Source organism: Vicia villosa, linkage group LG2 (genome assembly GCF_029867415.1).
Source record: "Vicia villosa cultivar HV-30 ecotype Madison, WI linkage group LG2, Vvil1.0, whole genome shotgun sequence".
In the NCBI taxonomy this organism is placed as follows: Eukaryota; Viridiplantae; Streptophyta; class Magnoliopsida; order Fabales; family Fabaceae; genus Vicia; species Vicia villosa.
The window spans coordinates 198570662-198581103 of NC_081181.1; the positions used below are offsets into that span (position 1 = coordinate 198570662).

The window sequence follows — 10442 nt, forward strand, 5'->3', positions numbered from 1 at the left end:
CAACTGGGGGCACACTGCTTCAAAGATTTCAATGCTTTCTCTGTTTGAGGTATTCAAAAGCCCATGCCAAGGACCCTGATGAAATTCTTGAAAGCTGCACATGTACCACAAGAGATTTCAGTCGACCAATTTGAAAATTGTGTTGCCAGTCTAACAGTGGATAACGGTCTCGGTTTTCTCTGATGCTGATTTAACCCCTGCCGGAAAAAAATCACAATAAAGCCCTGCACATTTCTATTGAATGTAAAGTTACCCACTTTGTCTCATGTGCTGGTGGACAATGGTTCCTCGTTAAATGTGTTACCCAAAAGTAGTACTGGAGAAACTTGACTTCGAAGGAGTTGTGTTACAACCAAGCGATGTTGTGGTAAGGGCTTTCGAACGGGTCAACAAGAACAGTATACAGAGAAGTTAAGCTCCCAATCAGAGTAGGCTCTCAGATCTTTGATTCTACCTTTTACGTGATGGAAATTCATCCAGCGTACTCCTGTTTACTAGGACGCCCTTGGATACATGGGGCAAGCGTTGTAACTTCTACCCTGCATCAGAAGTTAAAATATCCGATAAAAGGCAAGGTCATCACGGTTTATGGTGAAGAAGAATATGTGGTTAGCCACTTGAGTAATTCCAAGTATGTTGAGATGGATGGTGAATTCATCGAAACCCCCTGCCAATCGTCTTCGTCTAGATCGGCTTCTTTCATAACCCTTATAGTTTACTTTTTCCAGACGCTATTTTCAAACAGCATTTTAGCTTATGTCTTATAGCTTATTACTTTTTAATCCTTATTATTTCAATTAAAGTCCATTTTTAACCCTTATAATTTATTTTAATTTAAAATAAAATATTATATATTAAATATTTTTTATGTCATTTTACGTTTTTAATTTTATTTATTATATTTTCAATTATACAAATGTATATGTGAGTTTTGTCCTCATTATATAATATTTTTGGGGTTCCTTCCCCGTCTGCAAGGAAATCTAAATCTATATCCCCTATAGAATTTAGTATTACCAACTTTTGACGTGCGTAAATCGTGGAGCTCGAGTGAAATTTTACCCATTGATTAAAGAGAGATAGAGAGACAAAATATTCAAATAGAAAAAAAATGAAGGGCTCATGAACTTCTAGTGGTGCAGATTTGCACACTGCTCTCTCTCTCTCTCGTCTCCTCCTCTCTCTCTCTCTCTCTCACTCTCTCTCTCTCTCTCTCTCTCTCTCCTCTCTCTCTCTCCTCTCTCTCTCTCTCTCCTCTCTCTCTCTCTCTCTCTCTCTCTCTCTCTCTCTCTCTCTCTCGCTCGTAAATACATTATGAGCAGTGTTTTAAAAACGGGACCGAACATCAAATCGGCTGAGGGTATTGAGTTACTGGTTTATTGATCGAACCACTGGGTCACTGGTCGAACCGCATGACTAAACCGAGTTAAACCGGACAACTCGGTTGAATAGACCGGTCGTTATAACAAAATTATATGGGTATAAAATCTGTCGAACCGAATGATTCAGACCCTACAAAATATAACTAGTACTTAAATTTTTTGAAAACATCATATTTTTTTCATAATTTAAATTCAAATTTTAGGTATCACACACAATAAAATAGTACATAATTATAAAATATAAACAAAAGTTTAATGACAACATAATTTAATTGAATAATTTATAACAAAATAATTTCATTGTCTACTAAATTTAACTTCAATAAAAGAAAAATTGTTTCAATGTTAGAATTTCCTTCTTCAATATCAAAATCATCTGTAACAAAATCAACCGCATCTACAACCATTTTTTTATTTTTTTATTTTATTTTTTATTTTAATTTTTAATTAAAATAGCAAAATGACATTGTTTTAATTTTTTAAAATAAAAAAAAATTTAAAAAACTAAAAAATGCATTTAAACCACCGGTTCACAAAAACCGCCGGTTTTCCCGATTTTAGCGGTTTACACCGGTTTTGACCGGTTCACACCGGTTCAATGACATTCCCGATCCAGCTATTGAACCAGACCGGTTACCTGGCCGGTTCTCGGTTCCAACCGATCCGACCGGCCGGTCCGGTCCATTTTTTAAAACACTGCATAGAAGATAATTCTCTTTAATTTTTCAGAAAAATACATTATACTACTATATTAATATAGTGACTTTTCTTTCAATACATGTGTGTTAATTTTTCAAAAAAGTCCATTATTCTACTAAATTAATATGGTGACTTTTATCTTTATACACGTACGTCATATTTCAACAAAATCTATTGTGCTAGAAAGATTTTGTTGAAATCTTGCAAAAATCTTAAAATATTAATATAGTGACTTTTCTTTTTTTACATGTGCGTTAAAAGAAAAGAAGTGTATTAATAGTGACTTTTCTTTAATATACTACATTTTTTTAATATATACTAACTACACCTCCATTGTACTAAAACTAAAAAGAAAAGGAGTGTTTTTTTTTTTTACATGTGCGTTAATGTTACGATACATATGAAATCTTGCAAAATGGAAGAAGTTGATTTACCATTGTCCTTTTTAGTTAAGGCCTTTGTTTGGATTTACTTGTATTAATAATTAAAATAATTTCTACAAAAATACGTAGCGCATAGAAATATAGAACAATTTGATGGCAGCAGAAAATACTGCATATTTATAAGAGGTTAACTGTTATGTATGAACAGTGTTAAGGCCTTAGCCAAATAAATGTCCTAGATTTTAGCATTGATTTGTTAGTTGATTTAGTAAAAATTTGTTTTCTTAATTTTAGTCGGAACGTGGGCTGTAGAGTCTGTTACAGCATTAGGTTTTTGTCTATTTATTTGTTGCACTTCCACATGAATAAAACAAGTCATTCCAGAACTGCTATTTGCAATCTAACAATCTAGTATTAAGAGCAGTGACTTGAGATATTTAGTAACAGTAGGAAAACACTTGAGGGAGTGAAGAGAGATGGGTTCAGAAGCACACTTTGCAGCAGCCTCCATTCTGAAGTTTGACGGCGACTACGATCACTGGAGTATGGTCATGGAGAATCTCCTTCGATCCAAGGAGTATTGGGTAGCTGTTGAATCAGGCTACACAGAGCCGAAGAGCATGGATGGGATGACGGCAGCGCAAATAAAGAACTTGGAGGAGATAAAGCTGAAGGAGTTGAAGGCTAAGAATTACTTCTTTCAGTCGCTTGACAAGTCAATTCTTAAGACGATCACTCAAAAGGAGACATCTAAACAACTTTGGGATTCCATGAAGTTAAAGTGTCAAGGAAATGCTCGAGTGAAGAGAGCTCAGCTCAATCGTCTACGCCGAGACTTTGAGGTCTTAGCAATGAAGCAGGGTGAATCAATCACTGATTATTTTGGTCGAGTAATGACGGTTGCAAACGACATGAGGAATTATGGGGAAGATGTGGATGATGTCAAGATCGTTGAGAAGATTTTGAGAACCCTAACTGATAAGTGGAACTACATTGTTTGCTCCATTGAGGAAGCCAAGGACATAGATCAACTATCTGTGGATGCCTTGCAAAGTTCTCTGCTCGTTCATGAGCAAAAGTTCAAAGTAAGTGGAGAAGATGAACATGCTTTGAAGGTAACTCATGAAGAGAAATATGGTGGAAGAGGACGAGGAAGAGTTGTTTTTCGAGGAGGTCGGGGACAAGGCAGAGGCAGGGCTAGCTAACTGAGGAATAAGGAAACAATTGAGTGTTACAAATGTCATAAGCTTGGACACTTCCAATACGAGTGCCAAGCAAATTTTACAGATTTGGAGGAATCAGAAGAGATGGTGCTAATGGCATATGTTGAGAAGCTTGGAGGCAATCGAGATGTTGTGTGGTATATTGACAATGGGTGCAGCAATCACATGTGTGGTGATTCATCACTCTTCTGTGAGTTAGAAGAAGGGTTCAACAAGGTAGTTAGATTAGGAAATTATGCAAGCATGAACGTTGTTGGAAAAGGAAGTGTTCGGTTGACGATAAAAGGAGTGAATCACCTTGTACGAGATGTGAATTATGTGCCCGGTTTGAAGAATAATCTTCTTAGTGTTGGGCAGCTGCAAGAAAAGGGCTTGGCTGTACAAATGCAGTCAAATCAGTGTCGGATTTTTCATTGCACAAAGGGTTTGGTATTCCAAACCTACATGACAGCAAATCGAATGTTTGTGTTGCTATAGAGCACTCAATCAATCAAAAGGGAAAGCAAGGAAGAGTGTTTCCAAACAACCACTGAAGACGTGGCTCATCTTTGGCACCGAAGATTCGATCATCTCAGCTACAAAGGGTTGAATACTTTACAAACAAAAGGCATGGTGACTGGCTTGCCAAGTTTCTAAGAGGGTAAAGTTGTGTGCACTAATTGCTTGAAAGGGAAGCAACATCGAGATGTAATCCCAAAGAGAAGTACATGGAAAGCATCGACAAAGTTGGAGCTGGTTCACGCTGATATTTGCGGCGCGATTTCTCCGGTTTCAGAGGGAAACAAGAGGTATTTCATTTGTTTCATTGATGACTATAGTAGGAAAGGGTGGGTGTATTTTCTTGCTAATAAGTCAAATGCATTCACTACCTTTAAGCTATTTAAAGCTCTTGTTGAAAAAGAAACAGGTCTGTCCATTAAATGTCTACGAACGGATCGTGGAGGTGAATTCACATCAGATGAGTTCAAAGAATATTGTAAAATGAATAGGATCATGAGGCAATTTACTGCTGCATATACACCGCAACAGAACAGAGTCGCGGAGCGGAAGAATAGAACTGTGATGAATATGGTGAGGAGCTTATTGGTTGAAAAAAATGTTCCAAGAAAATTCCTGGCAGAGGCTGTAAACTGGGCATTCTATGTTCTTAATAGATGCCTGTCATACCCCAAAATTTGCCCGCATTTTCAAAAAAAGAAAAAAATTCGAAATTATTTTCAAAATTGGATTTTTATAAAATCTTGGATTCATTTACATTGACATCCTGAATTTTATAAATATTCGATTTAAAGTCTATTTTAAAATATAATAGTTTACTCTTAAATTGTTATATTTTAAATAGCAAAATATTGATTGATGCTTCTTAAATTTTCAATTGGCTTTTTATTTCGAATAAGTAATATAGCACAATTGGTAAGGAAGTAAGGTTTGCAGGTACAAGGTCCCGGGTTTGAATCCCACTTCTGACTTTTTTCCTTTTATTTCTTTCTAACTTTAATTTTAATTTTTATTTCAAAAATCATAAAAAAAAATGTATTTTTTTATTTTTTAATTGAGTTTTCGTTTTTTTAAATTAAGCATATTTTTTATATTCAGTTTTATGCTTTTATTCACTTTTTATTCAAAAATAACCAAAAAAATTATAAAGTAAAAAAAAAATGATTTAGATGTTATTTCTTCAAATATTAGATTATTTTAAATATATATTATTAGGTAGCTTTTTATAATTATTTTTAGTTTTATTTTATTATTTAGAGATTTCTAATTCTTTCCAAAGCAGTAAAGAGACAAAATCATTCAACCTTCCAAAACAACTTCAAGACAAAATCTTCAAAAATTTGAAGGGAATTAATCATGGGACAAGACTCTTGATGTCAGTAAATTAGTTGGTCCAATTCCATATTGAGCATTTTTCTTTCACCATAAGAACAATCCTAACGCACACAAAAAGGGGACCATTCACACGATCTCTACACGAAAACCTTGACTAACAATTCCACACGGTCTATTCACATACATTAACCCCAAACCTTCCATCACCTTTGAAACCATACTTCAAATAAACATTCATATAACCAAAGTTACTGACCAAAAAAAGAGAACATATATGGTCCTCATCGCTTTGCCTGGTGAACACTATCCATCATCAAACAATTTTTCCATTTTGTTAAACACTCAAACAAAATTCTTCATATTAACCTTTTGTTCAACTCACAAAACCATAAACAAATATTAACACTATTTATATTAACATTACTTGTGTAAGACTATAAACAATATTAACATTAATTATATTAACATTATTTGTGTGTAGCATGTTTTACAGGAAAAAGAAAAAGAAGAAACAAGTACAACTCTGAACCCCCCAGCGAGATCGATACCGATCTGCAACAGCCTCCGCAATCAAGCACCGTGAACGAACAACAGCTACTGACAAATCCAACTCCACCGACCACCTTCACCGACTCCCTCGCTCGCAGCTCTTCCGCAACCGACCTCACCTTGTCGTTTCCGCCATAGATTTCGGTAGCTCATATTCGTTTTTACTCTATTTTCTTTATTTCAGATTATTTTTGAATGTGTTTGATTTGTGTCTTTTGGCCTAAGGAAATGGTGTGGAAGAATCATGTGAGGAAGATGAAAGGAATGGGTTGGATCTGAATGCTGCTATATATCTCTTCAATTTCTTGTTATATGTTTTATTTTTATTTTCATCTTAAAGTGAGACACATGGCAGCAAATGATTGGCGGATTTATTTTTGACTTACTCAGTACCTTTTTTTATTTTGTTTATTTTGTATCACATTAAAAAATGAGATTAGGATGTGGGGATCTCCCACGTTAAGGAAAAAAAGAAATACAAAATTAAAAAAAGTCATTTAGTAAGAATAAAAAAAAATGTCTTAATTAGAATATTTAATTATTAGTTTTAGAATTAGTTTAGTTATGTTTTTTAGTTTATTAATTTAGGCTATTCAATTTGACTTATTAAAAACATAAAACATCAAAAACATTTTAACTATTATTTTTTTTAGAGCTTAATATGTTTAATTTTATGTTTTCTTTTACTAATTATAGTTTATATTTGCAAGTATTTCACCATCTTCTTGTATATTATTTTGTGTTTTATTACTAACCCTTTGTCTTGATGTGAGGTACGACATTTGCGATTCGTAACTATTGCGGACGTTCGCGAGTTCCATCTTTGTATATTTACCGTTTTATTTTTTTTACAAATAATGTAATTGTTTATAGTTTGTAATAGCTTAAGTAGGATTTACTTTCCGCACCTTTTTACTTTCCGCATTCCCGACAAGTTTTTATTGTAATCCCCATCCCGAAGCCATGTAATAGCATAGGAACTTTACTTTCCGCACTTTAATTTTCTGTACAAATAATAACTGTTAGATGCATGTTTAATAGGATTGCATGGAAAGACTAAAACTGAACATAGCTAACTAACTCAAGATAAAAATAATTGAATACAACACACTTGCACGCACTCACCTCTAGGGTACGCCCCTCTTGGTTGCCTTCGATTATAAGGTCGTGTCCCTCGAAATGTAGAGATACCCATTAGCAAAGGTCCCTCGATATAAAATCGTCACTAAGTCCCTCGATGACCCTCGATTGTTGCCTACGAAAAAGTGACGACCGTCCCTTCGAACTTGCTAAAGGTACATCTACCTGTTGCCTTCAAACGACCTCGATGACCCTTCGATGACCCACACGTCCAATATAACAAGGATTTCCTACTTCTATATAGTATGGATAATCCTGGGAATCGTAAAAAGCATAGAAAAAGACCAGTTAAATAGGGTAGTGCTCTTAAACTGCCTAGCTCAATAAAAACATCTTTTTCAATACTATTTCAAAAGACTAAGGCTACGCATTTACGCTAAAGCCCTTATGCTCCTTTCAAAACAAACAAACAAACATGAGCTAAGCAAATTAAGAGCCCGTAGACAACTACGGATGAAAAGGGTGCTTACACCTTCCCTTTTCATAACTTACCCCCCGAGCCCATTTTCTTTAAAAAGGTCTTTTTCTGTACTTTTTACCTTTCCTAAAATTGGACAAAATAAAAGTCGGTGGCGACTCATGCTCACCGCAACATTTGTTGCTTATAAAAATAAAAGTCAGTTCACCGAGTTACAGAACTGGCGACTCTGCTGGGGATTCTTTAAGAGGGGTTTACCTTAGGGCTTAGTTCATTATAAATGTTTTTAATTGTTTGTTTGTATGCTTTATTTTTAAGGGAATTTCTTGGGTTTGTTATTGTGTGAAAGGTCCTACACCCGGATCTAGTGTACCTTAAGTATGTGGCATGAGACCAGGGAAACTGTACGACATGTATCGTTATGGTTGAACTGGTGGCCACCGTTAGTGCGACGCTTTGGTTTGTCCTGATGGCCCTTGAATATGATCGAGGAGACATTTGGCTACCGCGTGGTGTCACAAGCACTAATTCGCCCTTAGAACCTTAGTTGAACTTGACTTTGGCCTATAGGAAGTAGCGAGATAGCTGGCTTTGGATTCCTGACTGAAGCCGGTTGATACTCGATGCTACACTCATTGAGATTGGACTCAAGGGATGCTTTTGGCTAGCCGATTGAGTGCTATGTTGAGACAATGCCCACGAGAAAGATCAAGGATATGAGCACCCTAGAACCCGATCTTTATCTAGGACAGGTTGAACCAACTAAACTTCAGTGGGGAGGGTACTTACCTTTGAACTTCATGCAAACCTTTAAACCTAAGGCTACTTGTGTGACTTGCTTGTATTCATTATCTAACCGTTTGGTTTCCTTGCAGGATTTGTTTATACACTAACCGTTTGGTTTCCTCGCAGGATTTGTTTATACCCTAACCGCTTGGTTTCCTTGCAGGATTTTTGTGTACGCTAACAACTTGAACTCTTTACCTAACTAACCTTTTTCAAGGATCTCAAGTATTTAGGGCGCGCAACTCCAGGTGCCATCCACAAGAGCCAGATTCCTAACAAGGGGCAAGAGGATTTATTTTCCTCTAGCCATATGTCTTCAATTTATGGGCACCATACCTATCAAGGGGCAAGAGGCTTTATTTTCCTCTAGCCATGTACCTTCAAATTCAGAGGTATCCCGAATCAGAGGCTATGACCCACTGGATATGGTGAGCCTGATTCTTAAAGAAGGACGTTCAAAGACGGAAGTCGAAGTTCTTCAACAAAGCTGCAACTACATGTCAATGTTGCAAATTGGGTTCCAAAAAGATCTTTGAAAGCATTGCATATGCATTTGCATACATATCATTGCATAACAGGTTTCCAGACAACGAGCTTCTCATTTTCTACCTCAAATCCCTAAAGCTTGATACTTACAACTCCTTTGTGGCTTCGTCAGAATCTTCTTCTTAGAAGTAATCTGTAGTTCAGATACGAACGCCTGGTTTGGTTTCCTATCTGGGGCACTTGGTCAGTCGATCGATAATTGCCAACTAGTCCGAGATAAGGTACAAGACCTGATTGATGCAAAGACTATCATATTCACACCTGCAGGCCAGATTTGAAGTTCTCCTTCGACTCAATGGACCTTCTGAAGCAATAAGTCCATACGGAGAAAATCTTCTCAATATTGGCAATTCGCAATTTCTCATGCATTTTCATGCGTAATCTTTCTTGTTCTTATTCAATACTGCTTATATGTCATGCTTGTTTGTTTTTGAACTATAATAATGATGCATTGAATATGTTTGTCTTGAAAAAATCCATTCGCTCTTGCTCTAATATGTTTTTCTTTGCTTGTGATACCAAACTCTCAGTGATAAAGCATGATGACTCTGAAGGGAGAATGACGAACATATAATACCCATAATCTCAAATGGTGTGCTTTCGAGTAAAACCCTGTTGATGATGTACAGGCATTGTTTCAAATCCAAACACTGGAGATATAAGGAAGTTAATCCCTTGTCAACCCATTTGAGCCTTGAAGTAGGAGTTTCTGTTCTATACGAAAAAACCTCACATTTAACCCAAGGGCAGGGTAGTATTCAGTTAATTTGATTGAGCATTCAAAATTCATCAGGAACACGAATCTAAGGATACAATAATGGTTATCTTTCAAAAAGGTTGAGGAAAAGTCGAGACCACAATGGTCATCTCTCGCAACAGGAGGTCAAATATGACAATGCAACAACGACTATCCCTCGTCGACCAAGAAATGAGGCAGTTACAATCTTTCCAACAAATTGAAGACGTGTCAGGATCATACGACTTGTTCAAAAAAAAAGAACGAAAAAAAAAAAAAGAGAAAAGAAAGCCCGCTAAGTCAATAAATTGAAAACATATGACTTAGGCAAAAGTTAGGGCATCCCGCTGGACTTCAAACCCAAAATTCAAAAGAGTTTGTCCAGGCAAAAGTTAGGGAAATGTAAAAAAAAAAAAAAAAAAATCCTCAACAAAATGGGCAAAGTCGTGTGACTATAAATTCAAAGAACAAGTCGTGTGATCAAACATAAAATACGAAAGGTAAAGTGACTGCCATGTCCAAACACCTCATTGATTCCTCAATCGTCTTAAGCTCCTCTTGAAGGACGAATGCTCGCATCAAATTAACTGATCTTAGGTTGGAGAACATCACGAAGGGGGTGGGCACCAATAAAATTTTGAGCCTAAAAATCTTTTTTTCTAAAACCGTGAACCTGGCCACGCTACAACCCTCAAAAGTCCTAATTGAAGCAGGGATAATTCGAAAGCATACTGTAAACGAGAATAC

At 36.1% G+C, this 10442-nt stretch overlaps 1 protein-coding gene across 1 annotated transcript; it reads left to right on the plus strand.

Moving 5' to 3' along the window:
* The first annotated feature begins 3234 nt into the window (after positions 1 to 3234).
* Positions 3235 to 3669, plus strand: LOC131651050 (uncharacterized). Its single transcript, XM_058920730.1, has one exon. It carries the CDS (start codon positions 3235 to 3237, stop codon positions 3667 to 3669), a length of 435 nt encoding a protein of 144 aa, XP_058776713.1.
* Positions 3670 to 10442: the final 6773 nt, after the last annotated feature.

Bases quoted from the DNA above. Each gene is read 5' to 3' on its own strand.
- LOC131651050 (XM_058920730.1), top strand. From the start codon at position 3,235: ATGAAGTTAAAGTGTCAAGGAAATGCTCGAGTGAAGAGAGCTCAGCTC.